Source organism: Aspergillus clavatus, genomic scaffold (genome assembly GCF_000002715.2).
Source record: "Aspergillus clavatus NRRL 1 1099423829803 genomic scaffold, whole genome shotgun sequence".
Classification (NCBI taxonomy): Eukaryota; Fungi; Ascomycota; class Eurotiomycetes; order Eurotiales; family Aspergillaceae; genus Aspergillus; species Aspergillus clavatus.
The window spans coordinates 157,327-181,787 of record NW_001517096.1 but is presented as its reverse complement, the minus strand read 5'-3'; the positions used below and the strand labels follow the sequence as shown (position 1 = coordinate 181,787).

The following is a 24,461-nucleotide window of genomic DNA, read 5'->3' as shown; positions in this document are numbered from 1 at the left end:
TCCTGAAATATCCCCAATCAGCATTTCAACTGTGAGAATACCTGGCTTGTAGACACCGTGACGATATCTCCGTGGTTTGTCATTATTGCAGGAGTTCCTCGTAGGCGGAAAGGCCGGAATTACGGATGACTCACGTGACGTAATTCCGAAGTTCTCCCCGGTGCATCAAGGCAGGCACAAACTTATCACAAGCCTGGCATTGGTGTATGCCGGACAACTAACATCCGAATGTCAGAACGATCTGAGTCTCATCAGCCTTCTGGTTGGCGAATCCCTAAGGCCTGTCAGGAGTGCAGAAAAAGAAAGATCAAGTGCAATGGGATCAACCCCTGCAAGACTTGTCAACTGCGGAATACACCATGTGTCTACCGCGATGTAGTGCGACAGCGTAAGAAGAAGCATCACGACAGACATGATGCTTCCATTGTCGAAGATCATGTCCTTCAGGATGCTACGCACTCTGATCACGGTGGACGGCAGTCATCTCCGGTTCGTCCCCAGTCTGGCGGTCACCGCAACCAGTCCGCCAGCTATACCTTTAACAACAGTGTTTCAGCCACACACATGGCGTCTCCATCGTGCCAAGTCCAGTTATATTATGGGCCAACGTCTCACTTTACACTCATGCACGAGATGTATCGGGGGCTTGTGTCGAACTGGGCCGCCCGTCCGAAGGAACCGCAAGGTGAAGTCGAAGAAGCCGGTGCTGGACTGGATATGTTTAGTTTCCGCAGCATCTTCTTTGGAACGCCTGCCGAAACATGTGCCACCAGTCCGATCTCTGGTGCTTCAGCAGCGTCCCTGATGTTCTTGCCGTACGAGCTGGCTAGACTATTCTTGCAGCGTTTTTTGTCTTCCCTCTATGCTTTAGTTCCCTTTCAACCCAAACAAAGCTATGAGCAGCAGTTGGATCAGCTATATAGCTCATCCTTCAATGCGGGGTCTGATACTTGTGCTCATTACATTCTATTAATGATCCTGGCCACGGGCGCGCTGGGTACGCGGCATTATCGCTGGGGCGATCTGCTGTTCGAGCGTGTCAAGGCAGCTTCTTCCTCCTTGGACGATGTCGTGAACCTCGAGACCGTACAGTTGTTGCTAATAATGATAAGTACTTTCCTGGGCATGACAGGATGACAGTGTACCTAACTATTCCAGCACGCCCATTACCAGACCGAGCAAGGTCGACCGAATTCCTCTTTTCTTCACCTGGGAACGGCGGCAAGAAAAGCCATCTCTGCTGGGTTGCATAAAGAGTCGCCCACTGAAGGAAAAGGGGATCCGGAAGGAGTTGAAAGAAGGCGTGTAGTCTTCTGGTCCCTATACTTTTATGAAACGTCCGTCCTTTGTGCTCGACTTGTCGAACTGGTTTGCTAACAGGCAATAGCTGGATTTGCTTTCACCTCGGTCGACCAAGCTCGTTGTTTGCTACTGATGCTGGGATTGCTCCTCCGCAGGATCCATTTATTCTTGTGCTCATCCATCTGTCAAAGGTCATGTCACGATCGGCAAATGAAATATACGGCCGACCGCACGATTCGTTGCTGCAGATGTGGAGGATCGCGCGGTCCATCTCGGATGATCTGCGCTGTTACGATTCCAAGATGCAACAGGCCCTTGGCTTTGGCCTGGATAGGTGTGCGCAGCCAGGCGATGTCGGGGTCCGTCAAGCGATCTTAGTAACGCGTAAGTAGCCTTTATTGGCATGACTGGACAGGCCCAACTAAGAGGCTAGTTTACTATCACACGATCCTCCTGACCTTCCGGCCATTTCTGATATTTCGCGGGCGATGGCGACGCGACATGCAAATGTCAACTCCTCAAGCTGGAAGCAGCACGGCGAAACGCCCCACAGAGATGCCAACTTGGCTTAACGAGGCCTGTGAGCATGCGATCAATGCTGCGTGCCGGACTCTACACCATTTGTGCGAAGCAGCTATCGTCAATGAACTGGTTCGGGTGGGTGTCGTCATCCGCCAACAGCTGCTTCACGGCTTCTCGCTTACCAATTTCTAGGAACTGCGGTACCATGGTTTCTTTCTCACAAGCGCCTGCTTTGCACTCATGTACGACTTTATGTACAACGATGAATTTGCCGCTCGACACCTCCCCTGGGTCCATGTCGGTCTTCAGTGCCTCGGGGCTATGCGACCAGACGATCCAATCACAAGCTCAATTTCAGCTATACAGACAGTTTTGCGGAAACTACATCCGTCCTATGAATGGACGCCCGCTAGCGGGACTAGCAATCAATCTCATGACCCGGAGTTTGGATCCCCATCATCCGCGCGCCCCTATTTGACTAGCATGGGCCCGGACCACATGAATGCACCCCGTGAAGTGTTGCCTCATGAAGGCTGGATGGGAGGTATCCTTCCGGCATTGCCTAACATGCAAGGCTATCCGCTCCAGAGCGACATTCCCGAGGCCGCTGCCAGTGCGGGAAGCAGCGAGGACCTGCCTGACTTTACGCTGTCGGACATGGGCTGGGACTTTAATTTTTCTACGATGGACCTGGAGGCATTCTTCTCCATTCAACCAGATGTCAATCCTTCCCACGCAGTGTAGTACGACGGCGTGGGACGATTTGTAGCCGGAGTATTCTTGGATGGGACATTTCCTACCCACCAGCCTGAGAGCAAGAATGATCCTGCTGCTTCGTATTCATTTCTAATAATGAAAACACCCCCTTTCCTAGGCCACATCTGGAGCTCGATGATGAATGATCCATCACTGCGACACAATCAACAAGGACAACATTTAAGCCTAGCTCTACATAGAGCCTAGGAAACTCCACAAACGGAGCTGATGGCAGCTTACAAACACCTTGGCTTTGGAATCATTTTAAAGAATCCATTATATCGATGTAAATGCTAGATCCTTGGGTCGACAGTAGAAGGGCGCAATTGGAATTCCCGTCTCCGAACTATATACTCCTATCGCGGTCCAGACTTCCCGTGAAGTCATACATTATATAATCATACAACTTCCCGGTGAGTCGATGAATCTGATTTTCATTTGGTTTTGATATGGGAAAGTTAAGTTACTGTTATGTGACTATTTGGCTAGGCTGCTGCCAAATCGGCTGCGTAGCGGTTCCGCCGCGACTTCTCCGCTCAACCACGTTGATGCTGACTATATGTGTAGTTTGGTGATCACTACTGCTCAGCTCTGATGGCCCTGAGATAGGCCTTGCGACTGGCTTCGGGCTGTAGACTGTAGATATTGGGGGTATTGGGTAGGCCAGTGACTAGTGAAACACGAGTTCTCGAGAGTCCATATACCACACAGCCTGCCTAATAGCTTGCAGCGCCTCATTACTATCGCTTTACCTATTGTCCTCCAGTGATGATCTGTTGGAAATGATAGAGAATCAGTCGGCTTATCTTTCGGCAGCAAAAGTCACGCATAAAATGGACTGTGTTTCGCCTGTGACTTTCCGCATGCGGACGCCCCGGAGAGACTTTTCCGCGCTCACCCACACTTTGGACGGGCTCATACTTGGGTCATTTCCTCTCCCCCGGTTCAACTCGATCATCACTTCCAGTCATGCATTTCGGATTTCTTCACCGTGCATTGATGTTTCTTCGCCAACAGGGAGGGAAAGCTGCCTGGATATGGCCATCTATGTCCTTCAATATGAATATATCCTGAGGCAGCGTGTCGGAGCCAAGTTCCCGACTTTCGGCCGGGAGTTCATCAGGGTGGCATCGGGGCAGTTCTCACAAGAAGGGAAGATCACCGATAATGAGCCGTGGATGGAGGAGATTGGAGACCCAGTGCCAGCGATCGGCCGGGCTCAGCCGAGCACAGCACAGGCTGGTTGAACGAGAGGAGACGCTCTCATAGGCTAGAATTCGGGGGTTGAGCTCCCTTTCCATGGGATCTTGTTTTCATAACACACCTTAATCATGGCCTAGACAATTGTGGGAGAAGTTCCATCCCCACGGCTCGAGTCCAGCCTGGAGTTCGACATGCAACGTGGTGCGATTTACTTAAGAATACCACTTTCCCCTGCCTTCGGCCTGTGCACAAACGGGTTGTCGTCGTTTCTAGGTATGGTAAGCGAACACGATCATGGCACTGTCGGAGTCTGCAGTGTACTATCTTCCATCCTCGCGCTCTGCTGAGGAAGGGATATCTCTTGAGTCAGTCGAGTAAGTTCGCTGTAGTCTGGGTGATATTCCCTTGCTAATCAGAATGTTACATTATATAGTCCTTGTATGCCGGACAGACTTTGCGAGCGTCCTGCACTCAACACGGTTGATAAGCCACAGTACCCCGTCCTTGATAAACCACCCTCGCATCCCTGCTTAACAGCCTTGGCCCAACTGGGAGCTTATCGATTCGGGTGTAGTCGGTCGTGCGTGATTCTCTTCGACGGGGATGAACCGAATGTCATTGCGGATGCTACACCGGCGCTTTTCTTGAATGAACATGGGAAAGATGATCTGGACAGCCAGCTGCTACAGAGAGTCGCTTCATGGAATCTACAGCTACAGAGGGATAGATCGGCCGTTGGTGGTAAATCCAGGAACAAACGAAACAGGTGCCAGGTTATCCGTGACCTCGCCCCCAATGACCATGAACGCGATTCCCCGTTTCAGTTCTTCGCCACCACATCCCTCTCAAGTCCGAGAAGAGGCATTACCGGGGCATACTGCATAGTGGACACGAAGCCGCATCCCACATTTGGCAAAGACGAGGTAGCGAGCATGCAGGAGATTGCGGACCTCATTGATACCCATATGAAGGATTTCACAGCGAGAGAAGCTCGTCAGAAGTCCCAACAGCTGGTCGAAGGACTGATGACCTTTGTCGGTGGTCAAACTGAGGTTGAAAATGAAGAGAAACTTGATGGAGCCAAAGGACGCGAGTCACGCATCCCTAGTACAAGTGACATCTCGATCCCGGACAGCGTTTGCAATGGTGGTGGCTCCGTCCCGACAACGCCGTGTCGGGTCTCCGACGCTGCTCCATTGGAGTCAATACCAACTACACCTTCGGAACAGGCCTCCAGACTCTTTGAAAGAAGAAACTCCGTGACAGTCACCGAGGCGAGTACCGTGTCTCAGTCAATGTCCCTCCTGTTCTCCCGTGCCAGCGCCCTGCTTCGTAAATGCATGGACCTAGATGGCGTCCTTTTTTTGGATGTAGCTCGGAGTAATTGTCGCGCGTATGTATCTCACCCTTCTACGCTCCATGATATGGTCAAAGCTAAGATCAGTAGCTCCCGCTCCGGTAGCATCAGTGATATCGAACTTCTTTCCAGGGACGATAGCTCCAACTTAAGTTCTCCAGGGTATTCCACAGCCGGACCTGGGCGGGAGCGAGAATGCGAGCCTTTTGCGTACAACCTGTCCTCGGTCGCTGAGACCAGCCGTTGCTCATCACGGTACACTCTAACGGCGACCTTGCTGCATGATTTATGCAAAGCATTTCCGAAAGGCGCCATCTTCAACTCCGACCTCTTCAGTGAATGTGCCAATCAGAAATGCGATCACAAAACCGAGAAGGAAGGCTCTTCCCGTCATAGTCTTCCTCTGCGTCTTGTAAACGAGCTTCCCGAAGCGAAATCATTGGTGTTCCTGCCGTTGTGGAACTGGAACACCTCCAGTTGGTTGGCCGGCACTATTCTCTGGACCGAAGATGGCCAGCGACACTTTCATGACAACGATTTGTGTTACTTGAGGGCTTTCGGCCACTCAATAATAGCCGAAGTGGCGCACACGGACTGGCATGCCACGGAAAAGTCCAAGTCGGATCTCCTGTCTTCTGTGAGTCATGAGCTGAGATCGCCGCTACATGGCATGCTCGCCAGCGTCGAGCTGCTGCATTGCACCGAGCTCCAAGCTCCGCAGCAAGACATGCTTACTATGATTGAGACGTGTGGTCTGACGTTACTGGATACGGTGAATTATTTGTGAGTCTGCAGCCCGATTCTAAGAGTTCTTCAAATTTACTAATACTTGTGCAGGCTTGACTTTGCAAAAATCAACAATTTGACCAGTCCAGATGCTCAGAAGGGGGTTGCCGAAACAAGTCTCAACGACCTACACTGCGAATTCAACCTGGATACCCTGGTCGAGGATGTAGTGGATACCTTGTATGCAGGCCATCGGTCGCACATAAACGCGTCTCAGATCGCCGGCCGCTACCTCCCCTCCGGCCCAGCGGTCGGCACCAGGTCGACGAAAGAGGCAAAGGGTGTAACAACCCCGGATGGTCTATCCGTTATTGTTCGGTTCGGTCAGGAGGGCTGGCGAGTCCAGTCCATCCCCGGCGGATGGCGCAGGATTGTGATGAATCTGCTCGGCAACGCGTTCAAATTCACCATGTCCGGGTTTATTGAGGTGACTTTGGATAAGAAGGTGGAACGAGGAGCGGGCTGCACCCGCGTTCTCGCGCATTTGACCATCACAGATACCGGCTCGGGGATCTCTCCGGAATATCTCGATCACAAGTTATACACGCCTTTCACCCAGGAGAACATGCTGACCGAAGGCGTCGGGCTGGGTCTCAGTATTGTCCATCGTCTGGTGGCACAGGCCGGTGGTCTGATTGATGTAAAGAGCACCGTCGGCATCGGAACCCAGGTCGACGTGTATATCCCTGTGGAGTTTGTGGATGCGTCGCCCACCAACGGTATCTCTAAGCCTTGCGAGTTGAGCAACAGCTCACGGGCTCGTGTCAGCCTGGTCGGCCTCAATGTATATCCCGAAGTCAGGAACGGCCGCCGGCTGAGCGTTGAGACGAAACGAAAGCTCTCCGTCCGCGGCGCTATGAGCAACGCGGTCCTGAATCAACCCGGTTGGACTGTTGCATTTGCCAATTCCCTGGTCGATGCGAGCGGTGACATTGCTGTGATCGAGGAGAGCAGTCTAGCGGACATGACCAAGCTGGGCCCGATCAGCCCCAAAGTGAAGGCTCTCATTGTCCTGGGGTCCCATGGTATCTCATCGTCAGACGACGTGGTTGTAAAGGGCGTGGAGGTGATCTATATTCCTCAACCGTAAGTGACTCTATCATGCTGATGGAGCCAAGGACTAACCAGGATAGGCTCACCCCCCGAAAACTTGTGGAGACATTGGATACAATATCGAGCACACAACGAAAGCCCCTAAAATCCGAAGAGCCTGTCACCGGCGGCCATCCGCCTCGTGAACGCAGCTTATCAGAAGCCTTTGCTTTGTCAAAGCAGGGGGTGTCACCGCCGGTCGTTAAGGAGACTGTCGAGGAGTTTCGCGCGTCGACACCCAAGTCCCCAACAACAAATGGCCTCCACGTTCTCATTGTGGATGACAACGACATCAACCTTAAGATCATGGCGACCTTCATGCGCCGGATCGGGTGTAGCTACGAGACCGCTATCAATGGACTGGACGCGCTGGAAAAATACCAAAAGACCCCGCGGCCGTTCAACTACGTTCTTATGGACATATCCATGCCGGTCATGGATGGTATCAGCGCCACAAACAAGATTCGAGAGCACGAGGAGGAACAGTCGCTTCCACGGTCGGCTATCATGGCGATTACAGGGGTGGCCTCGACTGGAATGCAGCAGCAGGCATTCGCTGCCGGTATTGATGACTATCTGGTGAAGCCACTTTCGCTGCATGATCTGAAACGCGTGATGAATATTGAGTGAGGGATCGTCATATTCACATCCAAACAAAAACCATATTTCACCCTGTCCGCCGCATCCACCAATTAACAGCTATGACTTCCCTCCTGCGCTGGCTCCTTACACCCACCCGAACATAGCTTGGCGTGTCCGACATCCCCGGGATTCTTGCAGTGGAACAGCACGTTGTTCAAATCCCCGGCTTCCAGGCCTTCGGTCTTGAGAACCACATTGAGATCCGACTCGGAGAAGCCTATTTTGTCAGCGTCGGTCTGCAATCAGAAGAAGTGTGGATATACCCTTCGACTTGACGAGTGTAGTAGCACAGTAGTCGAAACTAGGGGTGCATGTTTTCGCCGCGAGGGCGGTGGTGATGGCCGCGAGGAAGAGGATGGATTTCATCATGTTCGCCAGTCTGCGACGTGGCTGACGGGAAGGAGAGAGAATTACTCACCAGGGACGGGTATTTATACCTGAGATCTCGGTGGAATGTCGATTTGATGCAGGAATGGTGACGATACGCTGGAATGGAATGTTGCAGACGTGGCTCTCCGTCTCCGCATTATTTCGGCCTGTCACCAACTGAGCAAACAAGCTGGAGTCTGGTTCGGCCAGGATTGATGAGAAGTGTTCTTCGGAGACAGTCTTGCATGCTGTACTACGCTGTAGCGGTATTAATGTCGGGTCAAAAATAACATAGTATAGATAGAGATAAAGATAAAGATTAATACAAATACAACTACAACTACATCAGTGAAGCACATCTGCAACCATGCCTATTAATGATACAGTAGTCACCTCTGTAGAGACTGTAGTTTTCTATCTATTATTAACAAACACCATGTTTCCCTACCACCAAGGCCGGATCTTCATTCGCGATTCAAGCCCCAGCAGCTTCAAGAATGTACCGCCCGGTCTGTCTATCAACTCACATGGCCGTCCTGCTTCGATGACTCGTCCATTATTCAAGACAACCCCCCCGATCAAAGTCAAGTAGAGTTGTAGGTTCTATGCGCCACCATAATGACAGTCCAATCGCGGAATGATTGCCGTATGACAGTCTGTACCTTGCTGTCTGTGTCCGCGTCCAGACAATAGCATCTTATTATAATCTGATAATATGTACAAATTAGCAATCAATGAAAGGCTGATGCGCAACGTACCTGCTCATTGGCCCATTCAGGAGCAAAAACTTACTCTCCTTCAGCAGCGCCCTTGCCAGACCAAACAGTTGCTTCTGGCCCTGTGACAAAGCATTCTCATTCAGCTTTGCATTGAGTACCACTCCCTCGTTGCCATCGTCTTTCTCTGTGAACATCATGATTATAGCACATTCATCTTGCTTCATGATAAGATGATTAAACGGAAAAGTGCCAGTATACAGGCATAGCAAGATTAATCTGCACCTTACAGGATTACCTATCGCCATTACAACAGATACTGCTAAACAGCCTACATAGCGAGCGAGGAGTATCAAAAGGCCTAGACCTTAGCTAAGTAGGAGAAAATACCAAGGTTCTTTTCTTAGTAAGCTACTACGACAGACGCTGATCAATGCTGTAGATTCTCATCCTCCACTTGGCTAGACTTTTGATCTTGGTTGGTACGAGGTATCTGTGGTGCCTGGTGACTGTGGTCAGTGGTGACTGGTGAGTATGGAGCACTCCGTCTAAATGATGCTTAAATTGCTCACATCCTCGACACAAGATGGATAGGATAGAAATGGTGAGAGATGCAGCGAATGAACTACGGCCATGCAGTGTTTTGTTTCCCCATAGAAAAGTTTATTCGAGCGTCTTGGCTTCCTTTTCGAGGTTAGTAGCTCTATACTTCTAGACCCGTTCTATATCCCTTCAAGGCGTTCTTCGCTGGGGTAGGACATCCGTGTGGACTATATATGAATGTAGATCCCCTACTCCATATCCTCTACAAATGGATCTTTCCCCTCAATTATAACCTCTTCTGAGGTAAGAAAGGCTTTTTTCGGCTGAGGGGGCCTCAGCCAGTGTCGCGGCCGAAATACAACTTTCAACTCGCAACCATATGCACGCCATGAACCCATACAGAGTGCATCTGACATCTCCAAAGACCTATTGTACATTCTTGGGTGATTGTGGAAACATTTCCAACGAACCGATATGTGGATCCGTGGCAGTCACTATTCCTACATCCCATGTCGACTCCTCGGAGTATGCCGCGATTACAGTCCAACTGACACGCCATGTGGTACTGAGACGTTGCCGTTCTGCGAAGACTCGTCGGCGTGATAGTGGTCTGTTTCAGATTTTGCACAAACGCCGTTCAATCCAGGAGCAACCCAGCCCGACCTGGGAGACGATCTCGGGTGACAATGCTGAGACATTGATGCAATGTCACCTGTGGCAGACGCCAGACCATGTCCAGCATCCGCGTCACCCGGACGAAGCAGTCTTGAAGTTCAACTTTGCAGTCCCCGTTGACCACCTGACACTGGCGACAACAGAGACGCCGATGGGAGTCATTTCATATACGATCACGGCGACTGCGAGGTTCCCATGCGGGATGACAATGACAACCACGAAACCGATCGAGATGCTCCGTCGTATGATTCCGGGTTTTCGTCCAACGTTCCACCATTTCCGCTATTTCCCTGGTGAACAAGTTACAATGGGACTAGACGTCACCCCAGAAGAGCCAGTGGCAGCCGGTACGGAAGCTTCATTTACTGCCCGGCTAGCAGCGTACAAGACTATCACGCCAGGCCCACGAGCCACAGAGATGAGACACGTTGTGATCGAGGAGCTCCGGTGGTGGGTTCAAGAAACCGTTGGAGTTTTGACAGTGTCCGGCATGTGTGGTGCCCAGGATGTGATCCGTGAGAAGGAGCAATCCGTGCGCCGATTGTGTGAGGGAAGGCAGAGCGGCCGCTGGAGCGCAACCGGGGGTCAACGCAAGACAGAAACCACGAGCGACATAATCAAGGTCGATTTCGATATCGTCATCCCAGTCACTGCCAATATGGCAGAAGAGCTGGACATGGCAGCGTATAATATCGATGCCAAACAGTCACCTCGACACCAACCCTCTTGCGAACACTGCTCTAGAGCGGCCATGAATGTTGAGAAGCCTGCAATCATTGTGAATCACCAACTGGGCATTGAAATCATCGCAAGTGAGGACACAATTGACCAGGTCACTGGAAGTCTTGTTGATCGAAAACCTTGGCGGAAAGCCTTTCGCGCTTTGATTCAGCTTCCAATACATGGATTTGCCTCTCCTCAGGAGGTTCCTGCTGCCATCTTCCAAGGTAGCGAGATGCCTCCATTGTATGACAACACATTGCAGCCTCCTGAGTATGGATTCATATAGCCGACTTTCATCTAAGCGTTTAATACATGTGAGCATAGTTTGGTGTTTCAATAGTTAATAATCCCCGAAAGAATCAAACTGGTCTCTTGAGACGAGTGGATGTCATGTCGGGCAGCTGCGTATGTTTGCCGGCACAACAGTGATCAGTACATTATTAGTATCAATTCGATTAGGCTCTGCTCGTCGTCAAAGTCATCATCATATCTCACATTACGTCGTCAAGGACCAGCCAGAAATAAGCCCAATTCTAATGTTGTTGCCGTCTTGCACAAAGTGGTCACCTGATGTAGCCAAGCGAACTTTTTCCCACGATCCAGTTGCGTTCCGCCGTTCTTCTTTAATCACTTTGTCTACTCACTGGATTCTCGGCACTGATGATTCCACCCTCTCTGATCACTAGATGCGCGCCCCTTACTTGCCTCCGAAAGCTGCAAAGAAAGGTGACCAACTCCCTGACATGAACTGACTGTACACATTCTCATCACATCGGCTGGATAGACTGCCAGAAATGCAAATCCCGCCGCATCTCTTGCGATCGGACCCTTCCAAGGTGTCGTAAATGCATCTCAAGGGATTTTGATTGTCCAGGATATGGAGTTCATCTCCGATGGGACCAAGGAGTGGCCAGTAGAGGCCAGCTGAGCAGCCGGCAGATACCAATTCTAAGCGATTCCCAAATGTCCAAGGAATCAAAGCGTCGTCAAGAGAACGATTATCTACAGGACTTCCAGTCAGGCATCTTACAGAATGTCAGCTCAGAACCATCATTGGACGTTCTGTCATTCAATTTGCTCGGTCACTTTGACCAAAGCGTCGCAATGAAACTGGCATGGATCGATGGTCCCGAAAACCCATGGAGGAACGTCATTTATCGCTGGAATCCTCGGCGGTACTAGACTCTGTACTGGCTCTGGCGTCAGAAGATCTCGCCTATAAGTTCCCCATGGATCATCCTTGGGTCTACAGACTGCGGGCAATGTCTGCAGTTCACCGGGACGCAGCCTTATCCCGCTTGTCCACAGACATCGCCCTTTTGATGCAGACTCCAGATCCAAAATCCTGCACGAATGACGCGAGATATGTCCTGGCGTCGGTGCTCATCCTTTACAACCTTGAGCTACTGACGGCGGCAGCCGCAAGATGGCGAATACACATCCGATGCGCTCGAGAAATCATTCAATGGAGGATCCAAGCAAGGAGTTGCCCTGACGCGACTAATATAGTCGATGCCTTTCTTCTTTACGAATACTACTACACCTCGGTGTTCATCAATCTAACCACATTTGACGCTACGGATGAAATACCGGATTATGTCTCCATGGGCAATGCGGCCACTGTCTTCAGCGACTTCATTCAAATAATGCATTTGATAACCCAAGCGGAACGGGCCAAGTCCACCAGTACCTCAACCTCCGATCTCATTTCACTTGAGGGCATAAGGATAAAGACCGAGGCAGCGAGAGACAAAATGATTCGTCTTGGTCGAACATTCGAGTTCAAATCAACCGAGGCTTGGCGTGACTTTGAATGGTTGGTATTGATGTACTACCACGCCACTCTAATCTATAGCCATCAAGTTCTTTCAGAGAGCAGCCTCTCGGAAGAACACATAAAGTCATCGCAGAAAGCCATCCTGGACCATCTCTTGCACCTTTCACGGAGTGCATCTGTAGCGCATGATCTCGTGTGGCCATTGTTCATAGCAGGTTCAGAATGCAGACACATCCCACACATGCAGACGATCATTGAATCTGCGATGGTCAATATAATCCAAGCCAGCGGTAGCCTGGATCGGCGCCGTGTTCTGCTATTCCTCCAGAATTTCTGGTCATCGGACCTCGAGCCTCACACCACTTGGATACAGTATGCACGGGCAAAATCCATCAACTTCAGTTTCCTGGTCATACTATGAGCGTTGCCCTCGTCCCAGTCTGCATGATCAGAAAGCCGTTGTCCGATACATCGTCTAGGCAATTCCAAAATACAGCTGAGCTGGTGAAACACAATCCTGGCGAATATCCCTCAATTCGGGGAATATATCCTTCGTGGTCGGAGTCAAGCCCGTTGATATTAAGAGCCTTCGACAGGAAGCTGGCAGCATAATCGCATCAGCGCCGAGCAACGTTGACTTTGATTATGGTAATGGATGCACGGGCATTTACCGCAGTACTAAATGCGAAATGCCAGTCGACCTTGACCGAACCATGTATCATGCAACTGGCAAGCGAGGCTCATCAACAGAAAAAGGAGCTGGATATTTTCCACCTTTGAAAGACTGCATCCAGGGACCAATGACCGCCAGCGGAGAGTTGCACCTATGAACTGGATTACATCAAGCGGTAACCTTGACGACCATGATTCTGACCGCGGCTACACCAGTAAAACGAGTCAATCATTATCATTTCTATCTGAACAAGAGACAAACAAATCTATATTTACAATGCAGAAATCTGCAAATACACTGCGAGCAAACAATAGAGGAAACCACCATCCTTCCATGACCTCGGGCATTATATGATGGAGTAGATGGGGAAGTTACAGCTTGCTGGAGACGAAGTACGGCACGTTCTTCGACTCGTACAGATCCTTGTACTCGGATTTGATGATGTCGGCGCACTAGCACATGGGTTAGCCTGTTCTCATTGCATCCAACAGTCAGTCGCGGCTCACCTTCTCGCCAATCATGTAGACCGAGTTCTGGATCCGGCAGTCCGGAATCACAGGGATGACGGACGCATCTGCAATCCGGAGGTTGCGCACGCCGTGGACGCGCAGCTTCGAGTCGACGACACCCTGGTGGATGCTCTTGGAAAGCCGGGCGGTACCGCAGGGGTCTGTGTCACCATTAGTATCGTTGCGAGTCCTTTCGGGGAAGTGTGTACTTACGGAATCCAGTCTGGCTCCGCTCCAGAATCGCCTTGTCCAGCAGCTCGTCGGACTGCAGCGGCATCTTCCACGGGTACTCGGCGACCACGATATCCTTGAAGCCGGCGCCGGTGGTCAGGACATCATAGGTCCAGCGCACACCCTCGCGCATGGCCAGGATGTCCAGGTCGCTGCCGAAGAAGTTGAGGTTGATGTTGGGCTGGACGAGGGGACTGGCGCTGTTGAGCGTCACCTCGCCCTCGGAGAGGGGCCGGAGCAGATCGACGATGACGGTCATGTAGCTGCCGCGCTCAGGCATGGGGAAGTGCCACTGGAAGGCGGTGCTGAAGAGGCCGACGAAGTCGAGCTCGAAGTGCGGCTGGCCCGCGGGGCCGAAGGGGTCGAGCCCACCGTTGGCGGCCTTGGCCTCGCGGTAGACGGGGTATTTCTCGAGGCGCTCGTCGATGCGGGGGAAGCCGACCAGCTCGAGGAAGGCGGAGCTGACGGGGCCGGTCTTGTCGCGCTGGTAGGCGGCCAGGGCCTTGTCGTTGAGGGGGCCGGGGCGGAGGACGTGGTCGTCCAGGCTGTAGCCGTCCTTGACCTCGAGCACGAACGGCATGATGGGGTGGTCGAGGAGATGCTGGCCGACGTGGGGGGAGTCGACGATGGGGCTGATGTGATGCTTGGCGAGTTCCGCGGCGGGGCCAATACCGCTGAGCATGAGCAGCTTGGGCGTCTCGAACACGCCCTGGGACACGATGACTTCGCGGCTGGCGTAGACGCTGATCTCGGTGTTGTAGGCTTCGCTGACGACGGTGACGCCGGAGCAGACGCGCGTGGCGGGGTCGATGATCAACTGCTTCGAGCGTACGCCGTACAGAATGGTCACGTTGGGCTTGTCCTTCAGGTACAGGAAGCTGCCCTGGCGGACGCCGCGGTGGATGGTGTCCACACAGTGAGTGAGGCCCTTCATCTCGCCGGAGAAGATGTCCTCCGTGAGCGGCTGGCCCTTGGAGACCCAGGCCTGGGTCAGGGCGTCGCGGAAGGGCTGCATCTCCGGCACCAGGTCGGCGTGGGAGATCTGCACGGGGCCGCCGGTTCCGATCTTGCTCAGCTCGGCCGGGTAGAGCTTCTCGTCGTCGTGGTAGGTGGCGCACTTGCGCAGGTACTCCACACAGTTGTCCCAGTTCCAGTCGCGGCCCCCGAACGCCTCCCACTCGTCAAAGGTGGGCTTCGAGCCGGGGATCCAGGTGAAGTAGTTGGCGCACGTGCTGCCGCCGAGGGCCTTGCCGCGGGTGTTGGGCTTCTCGACGCGCTCGTAGTCGTCGCGCTTGATCATCGTCGTCTTGTAGGCCCAGTCATACTTGCTCCCCCGCAGGGTAAAGGCCCTGGAGGGGGTGGTGATTTGCTCGATCTGGTCTGGGTTGGGGATGCCGGCCTCGACGACCAGGACGCGGACGTCCGGGTTTTCGGCCAGACGACCGGCAACGGCATTGCCGGCGGTGCCACCACCGACGACGATGAAGTCGTACTCGGAGCCGTTGGAGACCGTGGCCATGATTGTGGTTGTGTGGTTTGGAAGGGTCGAGGAGGAGGAGGAGTTCGCAGTGTGCTTTTGTTGCTGTGTAGGAGCGTGGATGAGTGTTGTTGGCTGTTGGATGTTGAGCAGGAATTGAGCAGGTCGAGCAGGCCGGCGGTTTTATATCTTTGCTTCTCCCTCCCTGGCCGGGCTTTGGCGCAGGAATATGACGAGAAAAAGCGCTCATGTTGGCACCGATGACTGCAAATGCCTCATCATGCGTGCATCTTGTGAAAGGATGAGTACGTAGTGTAGTAGTGTGTTAGGCGCCAACTCGAACAACAACTGTGCAGCAAAAAGTAATGTAATTCTTCCCCTCATGAGGAGAAGGATTCTCTGCAGGATTCACTAAGTTATGCTAATTATTATGATGAACAAGCAGGTCAGTTATCCTCATGATTACGGCATCAACTCAGCTCACACGGCGCATCCTCGGTCCATACATACTATAGTAATGATTATGGCAGGATTACTCATTCATATTGTACTACAGACTACAGAGTACGGATAGGTAAGTCCGAATCGTGGTCGATACCTTCGAACGACACGGCGTAAGGGTTGACCCCCGGGCGTTCCGAAGCCCTTCGTACTACTGTACTTGTCTGCCATCGCCCTTGCATCTGTTTGTTTACATTCTACAATCAGGCTTTTTTCTTTAACTACTAGATCGTATCGAATAATATAAGGCCAGGTGGTTGCCGAGGCCGGCGGCATCGAATGCCTCTCTACCTCCCCTCCCTCGACATCCCAACGACCCTGGCGTATTGCATAAGTCAGTATTACAAGATGCGTAGAAGGATTCTCTTTCCCATCATCCTGCACTCCTGTACTCCTGCATCGACGTCATTGACATACATGCTCTGCTAATACTCATATGAAGATTAGTCACTCCAACGTGAGGATGAGGGGAGTGCGGAGGTCGGTCAGGACTCGGGGTTTGCTCGGCCCACGCTCATTGGGACAGCTCTCCAATCCTACAAGCCCTAGACCTATTATTAGTCTACCAGAGAGTTTTTTTATATTAATATTAATCTACTACTAGTTAGTCTACAGTCTACAGTCTAGTTATCGGCCGCCATAACCGAGTTACCGCCTCGTAAGGCTGCGTCCACTCTGATCAGGGAATTGATGGAATCCTCTTACTAGTTTCGACAGAAGTTCTGAGGGATCAGCTTGGACGTTTTCCTATCATTCTTCTCCAATGCTCCAAACACCAACTTCCCAAAAAGTGTCATCAAGATCTCCACTTCGGTCATGTCTCAGCCAGAGTACCTTAGGGCTTCAGAGTTCAGACTGTGGCACGGGTCATTGTTCTGTCAAATCCCTCCCCCTCATGGCTTCCCCTCATGGGCAGATGAAAGGAGACCAGAATTTTTGACCACTGGACCAAGTCTCCGTCATCATCAGCGTTCATTGAGGGGATCTCGGACTCCAAGATGGCGCCTGGAAGATGAACATATATAAAGATCCCCTCTGCGCCTTGGGAGATGAAACATCCCCAATCCATATCTCGACCCACGGAACAAGATGACAATCACCACGACGAAGCCTACATTTACATTGGCCGAAGGTGCCATCACTCGCATTCCCCCGGCCATGCTCCCCCACTGACATCCAGCAGGCCAGCCCATTGCAGATCCCTCGGTCAGTACGACACTGCCCACTTTCGGTAGCGGTGCCATCACAACCTTGGGCGACACACTGCTCCTGGAGACACTTGCGCATTTCAACCGTGAGCGGATCCCTGAACGGTCAGGAGCAATTCCCCCCCTCCGTTGGCCAACGTCGAGCTGACATTGATCAGGGTGGTCCATGCCAAGGCTGCCGGTGCTTGGGGTGAATTCGAGGTCACCAACGATATCTCGTCCCTCACGGCAGCCAAGTTCCTCAACGGCGTCGGCAAGAAAACGCCCGTGCTATTCCGTCTGAGCACGACGGGCGGCGAAAAAGGCAGCGCAGACACCGTGCGAGATGTGCGAGGCTTTTCCGTCAAGTTCTTCACGGAGCAGGGCAATCATGACATTGTCGGGAACCACATTGTCAGTCTCCATTCCTTGTGTCCTTACTCTTTTTTTTTGGCCTCGCTTCTAATTATCTCCAGCCGGTGTTCTTTGTGCGCGACCCGATCAGATTCCCTTCCCTCAACCGCAGTCATAAAAGGCATCCGGCTACTAACCGTCCGGATTGGACAATGGTGAGTGGCATTGATATCGCCTGTCCGTGCCAGAATTCTAACTGGTCTCAAGTTCTGGGACTTTCATGTCAACCAGCCCGAGAGTGTCCACGCCTTGATGCACCTATTTGGCTCGCGCGGTATCCCCAGTTCCATCCGTCGGGTGACAGGGTTCGGTGTGCACACCTTCAAGCTGGTGGCGGCTGATGGCAGCTTCAATTACTGCAAATTCCACTTCCGGCCGGCGCAGAGCATCGCCCACTTCACTGGAAAACAGGCTACCCTCATGGCCGGGGCCAATGCCGACTTCCACAACCAGGATCTGTGGGATGCCATCTCCCGGGGCCAATATCCGGTATGGAAGCTGTACGTACAGGTCATGAAGCCCGAGCAGGCCGAGACCTACGGCCGCGCTCTATTCGATATTACCAAAGTCTGGCCCCATGCGGAGTTCCCCTTGATTGAGGTCGGACAAATGACTCTGAACAAGAATGTAAAGACCACGCTCGATGCAAAAGTGACGAGCGCATGCTAACGAAGCCCAACACAGCCGGAGAATTACTTTGCTGAGATCGAGCAAGCGGCATTCTCACCGTCTAACATGGTCCCCGGGATCGCAATGACACCCGACCCTAGTAAGTCGCCCTATAACCTCGGGGAAGCTGTGACAAGGCACTAAGTACCCTTGCCCCGTAGTGCTGCAAGCCCGCATGTTCGCCTATCCCGACGCGCAACGATACCGCCTCGGGGTGAACTACACCCAGCTCCCGCCCAACCGGGCCATCTGCCCCGTCTACGCGCCCTTCGAGCGCGACGGCATGGGCACCATCACCCGGAACTACGGCGGCGATCCCAACTACGTGCGGAGTACCTTGAGCCCCGGCATCCCCAGTCAGGTGGTATCCGACGTGCGCCACACCGAGCGCATCGCGCATAATGCGATGCTCGGCCAGAACGAGATCCGGGTGGATGACGAGGACTTTATCCAGCCGCGCGAACTGTGGACGAGGGTGTTTGACGAGACCGAGAGAAGGCAGTGGGTGGCGAATGTGTCGGAGACGCTGGAGAATGTGGCTGCACCGCTGAGGGATGCTGTCATCGAGATGTTCAACAAGGTCGATCCGCAGATTGGTCAAATGATGGCGGCGAAGACTCAGAGCAGCTCGCGCCTTTAGTTAGAGGCATGCGTTAGCTTTATGTATTTTTAATGATGAACGAATATATACAAGCACGGCCGGCTGGCCCAATGGCAAGGCGCTTGACTACGAATCAAGAGATTGCAGGTTCGATCCCTGCGTCGGTCAATCTTTTTGATAGTGACTTTTTGACATCATAAACTTTTTTGTATGTGGGTCTTGATTGTTCAGGTGTGTGAGTGTCAAACTCTGTCTCTGGCCTGCATGACAAAATGCAGGCATCATTAGGTATTATTTTCCTGCGAACTACCCAGTCCTAGGGCCAGTAGTATAGTAGCCTCATCTTTTTGCCAGGCCAATCAAGTCATGCAGATTTGTGGAGTACAGAGAAAATCAAATCTTCCTACCGCAGTCTGTGGTCCAAATATTATTTATATATCTTCATTCCACTTTATCTTCCAGTCAAAGTCCTTTCAAATCCCACCATGTTCTGCCATGTTAGGGAGGTCATCTAAGCGTAAGATCCCCTCGGAATACACAGTATGATTGAGTACGTAGAGGGCCAGGTCATACTTGGCAGCATTTTATAGACACACCCCTATAGAAAAGAGGGCCACTAAATAATTATTTGCTCATATCACCAATAGTCCCTTTTGAAACGACCCGGTAGGATCAAATCATGCGAGGTTGGATCTTCGGCTGATCGTCGCTGGGACGTTTCAAGGCTGCAATTGGAAGCCTACCTAGATCCCCCAGTCCTCACAGCAAGTGGTAACTTTGATGATTGACAGATGAGTAATTTTGGCTAGCAGCTAAATCCGGACTCTCGTAAATCCAACCGTCGTCCCCTTGAAGAGCATCCTGAAATATACAAGAAGATCTACCCTCACAGCACCTTCTGATCAATCATCGACTGCACAGCATCGGTAACACTCTTCTCCAGCTCAATATACTCCCACCGACCATCGGCCGTCCCCTTGGACAGGACATCCAAGCTGAGACGCGTATCCCAGTCATTCGGATGCACGCCCGCCGGCAGGATCTGCGACGGGTTACCTTCGGGAACCCGATCCCTCAATCCAGGGAAGTTCTTGCGGATGATATTCACGACCAGCTGCGGGGTGAGCAGCCCCGCGATGAGCACGATGCGCTGTCCGCCTGCCGCGGGGTTCGTGAGCGCGTCGACGTGGCTTCGCGCGACGTCGCGCACATCGACCTAACAACCCTTGTTAGCTACCGAACCGCCCCCGCCCCTAGGAAGGAAATCAGGGGAGACCATACGAAATGCCAGAACGGGAAGCGCACGTCCTCGACCGTCGTGTGTGTTCCGTCGATGAAGCTTGCGATGGCGAAGTGGTTGGTCTCGTTGATCGAGCCCGGGCCCGAGATCGGGTGGGCCATGGGGCCCGTGATGACGACTGGGTTGATCACGGTGAGGTCGAAGTCGGGGTTGTTGGTCTCCATGAATGCCCAGGCGGTTTGCTCGCCCTGTATCTTGGAGACGTTGTAGCCGAGCACGATGTCCTTGCGGTCGATGGCTTGCTGGGCGGTTACCTGAGATGAATTGGCAAGTATCAGTCACGTTAGCGTCGGCGTCGTCAGTGGTGGGACGGAAGCGGGCGGACGCACGGGATTCCAATCCTTCTCGGTGTAAGGGGGTCCTTCGCGGGTGAGGTCCTCGAACGAGTCAAGGACGGTCGCGGCACTGCTTAGCAGGACGAATCGTTTCAGAGCCGGCCCTCCATGTCTGTGCGCGCTCTTGAGAATCTCCGTGGTTCTAAGGGGCATGGTCAGCGGGATGCTGCGAGCAAAAAGAAAAAAAAAAAAGGGATTATCGCCTACCCCATGACAGCCGGCTCGATCATCTCCTTCTGGATATCCTGGACGTTGAACTTCACGGGGGACGCCGTGTGGATGACATGTGTGAACGGCACCGTGGTGTTTGCGAACAATTCATCGAATGGCTGCTGCGAGGTAAAATCAGACACCAGGGCGAAGGTGATCTTGCCCTTCCACGAGGGATGTGTTGTGATGATATCGTCGGCCTTGGCTTGCGACCGCACTGTGGCCGTGACGGCGAATCCGCGCTACACATGGTCAATTCAATTGTCGCTGTGGATTATTACATTGGCACGGAATGTCTATACTTCGATCAAGATGGATAGGATATGCGAGGCAACGAAGCCATTCGCACCGGTGAGCAGAACATGCTGGCTATTGACTGAGGATGTCATCTTGAACTCTGGGGTGGTTGGAAATTGTTGGTGCTGGTATCGATGAGATGCTGTTAAATAGAGACCCGTGATTATCCGTGGAAATCCCCATCGAAGGGTCCAGATCAGGCAGTATATTCCGTTATGGCTATTTACTAGCTAACTACGGAAGCTTCTGTGGAATATCCCCACTCGGCTAAGACAAGACGTCAGTCACTACTCACGGATAACTGGTAGCGAGGACATATGGCGTATGGAGTATATCCACCGTGTTGGACAGCTTGGCGTTGTGCGTCAGTATACGTAGTACACGCTTGTCCCTTTCTGTGGCATATTAGCGAGCCCTAGTACAACAAGTACGGCAAGCTTCTACGGAGTACTTCAACTCTATTTTACTCCAGCAAAAGCTCTGTATGCCAGTCCATAGCGGTTGAAGTAACTTTTCAGTTATCTCATACAACCACCACATGGAGACATACGAAGCAATGAAGCTAGACCTCCCAGGAACGTCCGTGGTGGTTTTTGATAGCGTTGATCCTCAAGCCTATTCCCATCATCTGATGACGCGTGCTTAAATTAAGGTTGTCGAGTCTTAGTAAAGTCCTCTTCTAAGGCTTTAGTAACCATCGCTGATAGGCATGGAATGCTCAGGTGGGCCATGCTCTTTTGCCTCTTTGGCCAACTTACCGGCTTGAGACAGGATTAGGGCACGTCGCGACAGGGCCGTTTCTGAAGTGATATTCGATCAATTCGCCTCACTGTTATGCTCAAGGCCCTCTAACTGCGACACATCAATGGATGCGCGGGCAGAAGCCGTTATCGTCCTCCCTCGGCAGTCGAAGTTGACCGCAGCGGGTCCATTGTCGTTTTCAATCAACTTGATCGGGCGGTCTGGTGAGGGTAAGAGCTAGCTCAAACGTGGTTATTGGCGCAGCTGAATCTCAAGAATCAACACAATCGAGTCGTACCTGTATATGCTTGTTATTGATTGAAATGAGAGGAGGGGGGATACTGTGCTGCTATGAACTGGGACCCAAGTAGTGACGTAGAGACGAGGATAAGGGCTGCGAGGACATAAATCTAAAAGGACACAGTCCCAACGATCAATGGACCAGGGAAGTCATTGAAATCTTTCATTTACAAGAAGGAAATAGAATCCGACAGTGAGGTCTGAAAACACCACTAGAGACTCAATTATGATGATGGGAACTCCTATATTTAAACCACTGAAAATCAATATATTAACAGTTGGATTGCAAGATGCACCTCACCTATTCATTCTATAACAGGAATATACTTGTTTATTCGATAAGCCTATAGCTTCCACTGGGGTAGTTTAGAACCTAGTATCCCAGGCTGTGGTGGGATAACTAGAATTAATATAAGATTATTAACATCTATTTCAAGCACATATTGATTTCAAGTACACATTCAATGGAGAATAACTGACTCAGAGGTGATCAACATGAGGAGGGGTAAGATCCAGTGAATGACTGGGAGGGTATTCATGTGAGCATGATAAGGAGTGAGTTGGTCCTGGCGCCTGCTCTGAGCCAATGGCTTCTTTCTATCCTAGGCAGAGAGAGTGACAAGGATTGGATGTGGCGTAAGTGCAAACACATGTATCGGCATTTGTGGTTTCATTACTCCATGGGTGTGAATGCGGCACAGCCGCTGGGAAATACGCCTGACGGGAATGCCAGATAAAGAGTGCCCCATCAATTTGGCAGCCTCATTATATCTACCTTCTTCCTCTGTTCTTCGTTCTGGTGACCCATCTTTCCTCTTCATCTGATCATTTTATCGTCTTGTCATCTCGCGAGTTTGTACTGGTCAAGTCGGGACAACTCCATCTACCTCATCAGGCCGACTGCCCTTGAAAATCCCGCCAATTTGACGATGCAGGTTCGACTCTTCCTATATGCCGATGCATGGTTTGCCAGATGGCTCACTCATTATAGGTTGCTACATGGAGTTATGAAAACCCGCTTCTGGCCGCCTGTGCTGTGGGAGTGGTTACTGGTGTTGCCGTTGTTGCTGCTCCTGGTCTGGCAACAGCCCCAGTCCTATCCACTCTGGGGTTCACGGCAAGCGGTGTCAAGGCAGGTATGTCGTATAAGTCTCCTGGTACACCCTCCCAAGTGTGTTGAAACTGACATATGGTGGCGGACTGACAGGGTCGCTGGCTGCCGCCGTCCACAGCACAATCGGGAATGCTGTCGCTGGGAGTGCCCTGGCTATATCGCAGAGTGCTGGGGCGGGGGGAGCTGGTCTTGCCGTCATAAATGGAGCTGCACAGGTTGGAGGGGCTGCGATGAGTATTGGGAGCGTTGGGCTGGCTTGGGCCAAGTCTAAACTTTGAATCCGTCTCTTAAGCTTCTGGGTCTCCTCAACATCAATGCCATCCTCCTTGTCCTCATCCTTGTGCGTCTCAGACTCGGCGGAAGTGGAACAATATGCCAGGAATTGAATGATGTAGCCAACAGAACATAGATTAGAATGAAAGAGTTGTTATATATAAGAATCTATGTTTGAAAATGAATCTTCATCGGATGTCAAGCTTGGTAGAGTTGGTCCATTTACAGCGGATGCTACAGATATAAGACATGGGACTATGGTTGAGTTTCTATGCAGGGCAAAGGTTCCCCCCGAGATCAAAAAAGGGTGGTACTGGAACATGGAGTGGGACTCCCTTGTCCCAATCTTACAGACACTTCTCGCGTTTAATGCCAATCCAGACAAGTTCATCGCAGACAAGGAACCTGGATTTCCTTTGATTAGTGCAGCATGCAATGGTTGCCTGCGGGCCGTGGAGCTGCTTCTAGACGCAGGGGCTAGAGTCAATCTCTCCCTTCCTCATTTTTATGGCACTGCTTTGCAAGCTGCAGTTTCGCAAGGGCACCTGGAGGTAGCCGAATATCTTATTGAAAAGACATCGGACATCAACGTCCCCCGTTCCTTACCTCTCGAATATCCTGATTCCTCCAGAGATGATGGAATATCAGCTCTCCAGACGCCAGTTCAACTTGCTGCAAAAAATAACAATCTTGCTCTTCTTCAGATGTTGCTGGAGCGCGGAGCATCTGTCAGCGCTTGCCCAGTCTCCGCATGCCCCAATTTCGAATCTTATTATCCTTACAAAGCGACGCTTAAGCGGTACTGGCTAAGATATGGGCCGCAGTATAACAAACATTACCTAGTCTACACTGCCCTGCAATATGGAGTTATCAACCAGAATTTGAACATCGTCGAACTTTTGCTGTCCGCTGGAGCCGACCCAGACTCCCGGGTGGCACCAGGGATAGGTGACACACCCTTACAGATGGCCGCAAGACTAGGCAACCTTGAATTGGCTAGACTTCTTCTAAGCAGTGGCGCAGATGTCAATGCCCCCCCCCTGCGGCTTACAACGGCCGAACTGCACTTCAAGGGGCAGCAGAGAGTGGAAACTGGCAGATCCTATCAATGCTTCAACACAAAGAAGCACAAATAAATGCACCAGCAGGAGCGGAACTAGGCATGA

The 24,461-nt window shown here is 51.8% G+C and overlaps 13 protein-coding genes and 1 non-coding gene across 14 annotated transcripts; 10 read left to right on the top strand and 4 right to left on the bottom strand.

The window, feature by feature from the left end:
* Positions 1–228: 228 nt before the first annotated feature.
* Positions 229–1,309, top strand: ACLA_078050 (Zn(II)2Cys6 transcription factor; the record flags this gene model as incomplete). Its single annotated transcript, XM_001270482.1, has 2 exons — positions 229–1,091; positions 1,159–1,309. The coding sequence occupies 2 exons, from the start codon at positions 229–231 to the stop codon at positions 1,307–1,309; spliced, it is 1,014 nt and encodes a 337-aa protein (XP_001270483.1).
* A 187-nt stretch (positions 1,310–1,496) lies between these two features.
* ACLA_078040 (fungal specific transcription factor domain-containing protein) lies at positions 1,497–2,568 on the top strand (the record flags this gene model as incomplete). Its single annotated transcript, XM_001270481.1, has 3 exons — positions 1,497–1,686; positions 1,736–1,959; positions 2,017–2,568. The coding sequence occupies 3 exons, from the start codon at positions 1,497–1,499 to the stop codon at positions 2,566–2,568; spliced, it is 966 nt and encodes a 321-aa protein (XP_001270482.1).
* A 1,049-nt stretch (positions 2,569–3,617) lies between these two features.
* On the top strand, positions 3,618–3,827 carry ACLA_078030 (uncharacterized protein; the record flags this gene model as incomplete). Its single annotated transcript, XM_001270480.1, has 1 exon — positions 3,618–3,827. The coding sequence occupies one exon, from the start codon at positions 3,618–3,620 to the stop codon at positions 3,825–3,827; it is 210 nt and encodes a 69-aa protein (XP_001270481.1).
* A 250-nt stretch (positions 3,828–4,077) lies between these two features.
* On the top strand, positions 4,078–7,016 carry ACLA_078020 (sensor histidine kinase; the record flags this gene model as incomplete). The annotated part of the gene is made up of 3 exons (XM_001270479.1): positions 4,078–4,157; positions 4,217–5,923; positions 5,978–7,016. The coding sequence occupies 3 exons, from the start codon at positions 4,078–4,080 to the stop codon at positions 7,014–7,016; spliced, it is 2,826 nt and encodes a 941-aa protein (XP_001270480.1).
* An 11-nt stretch (positions 7,017–7,027) lies between these two features.
* ACLA_078010 (response regulator) lies at positions 7,028–7,648 on the top strand (the record flags this gene model as incomplete). Its single annotated transcript, XM_001270478.1, has 1 exon — positions 7,028–7,648. The coding sequence occupies one exon, from the start codon at positions 7,028–7,030 to the stop codon at positions 7,646–7,648; it is 621 nt and encodes a 206-aa protein (XP_001270479.1).
* Positions 7,649–7,710: 62 nt separating this feature from the next.
* ACLA_078000 (uncharacterized protein) lies at positions 7,711–8,029 on the bottom strand (the record flags this gene model as incomplete). The annotated part of the gene is made up of 2 exons (XM_001270477.1): positions 7,711–7,877; positions 7,924–8,029. 2 exons carry the CDS (start codon positions 8,027–8,029, stop codon positions 7,711–7,713), a joined length of 273 nt encoding a protein of 90 aa, XP_001270478.1.
* A 444-nt stretch (positions 8,030–8,473) lies between these two features.
* On the bottom strand, positions 8,474–8,945 carry ACLA_077990 (uncharacterized protein; the record flags this gene model as incomplete). The annotated part of the gene is given in 3 exon segments (XM_001270476.1): positions 8,474–8,632; positions 8,644–8,725; positions 8,788–8,945. The coding sequence occupies 3 exon segments, from the start codon at positions 8,943–8,945 to the stop codon at positions 8,474–8,476; spliced, it is 399 nt and encodes a 132-aa protein (XP_001270477.1).
* A 731-nt stretch (positions 8,946–9,676) lies between these two features.
* ACLA_077980 (uncharacterized protein) lies at positions 9,677–10,972 on the top strand (the record flags this gene model as incomplete). Its single annotated transcript, XM_001270475.1, has 1 exon — positions 9,677–10,972. One exon carries the CDS (start codon positions 9,677–9,679, stop codon positions 10,970–10,972), a length of 1,296 nt encoding a protein of 431 aa, XP_001270476.1.
* A 2,535-nt stretch (positions 10,973–13,507) lies between these two features.
* Positions 13,508–15,395, bottom strand: ACLA_077970 (GMC family oxidoreductase; the record flags this gene model as incomplete). Its single annotated transcript, XM_001270474.1, has 3 exons — positions 13,508–13,588; positions 13,643–13,806; positions 13,859–15,395. 3 exons carry the CDS (start codon positions 15,393–15,395, stop codon positions 13,508–13,510), a joined length of 1,782 nt encoding a protein of 593 aa, XP_001270475.1.
* Positions 15,396–16,943: 1,548 nt separating this feature from the next.
* On the top strand, positions 16,944–18,764 carry ACLA_077960 (catalase; the record flags this gene model as incomplete). The annotated part of the gene is made up of 7 exons (XM_001270473.1): positions 16,944–16,986; positions 17,038–17,167; positions 17,221–17,455; positions 17,518–17,610; positions 17,663–18,082; positions 18,140–18,224; positions 18,286–18,764. 7 exons carry the CDS (start codon positions 16,944–16,946, stop codon positions 18,762–18,764), a joined length of 1,485 nt encoding a protein of 494 aa, XP_001270474.1.
* A 57-nt stretch (positions 18,765–18,821) lies between these two features.
* ACLA_077950 lies at positions 18,822–18,893 on the top strand. Its single transcript has one exon. It is a non-coding gene; the product is annotated as a tRNA-Arg (tRNA).
* Positions 18,894–19,611: 718 nt separating this feature from the next.
* On the bottom strand, positions 19,612–20,959 carry ACLA_077940 (NAD dependent epimerase/dehydratase; the record flags this gene model as incomplete). The annotated part of the gene is made up of 5 exons (XM_001270472.1): positions 19,612–19,941; positions 20,007–20,279; positions 20,355–20,502; positions 20,568–20,812; positions 20,873–20,959. 5 exons carry the CDS (start codon positions 20,957–20,959, stop codon positions 19,612–19,614), a joined length of 1,083 nt encoding a protein of 360 aa, XP_001270473.1.
* Positions 20,960–22,837: 1,878 nt separating this feature from the next.
* ACLA_077930 (uncharacterized protein) lies at positions 22,838–23,300 on the top strand (the record flags this gene model as incomplete). Its single annotated transcript, XM_001270471.1, has 3 exons — positions 22,838–22,843; positions 22,900–23,044; positions 23,116–23,300. 3 exons carry the CDS (start codon positions 22,838–22,840, stop codon positions 23,298–23,300), a joined length of 336 nt encoding a protein of 111 aa, XP_001270472.1.
* A 165-nt stretch (positions 23,301–23,465) lies between these two features.
* On the top strand, positions 23,466–24,431 carry ACLA_077920 (ankyrin repeat domain-containing protein; the record flags this gene model as incomplete). The annotated part of the gene is made up of 1 exon (XM_001270470.1): positions 23,466–24,431. The coding sequence occupies one exon, from the start codon at positions 23,466–23,468 to the stop codon at positions 24,429–24,431; it is 966 nt and encodes a 321-aa protein (XP_001270471.1).
* Positions 24,432–24,461: the final 30 nt, after the last annotated feature.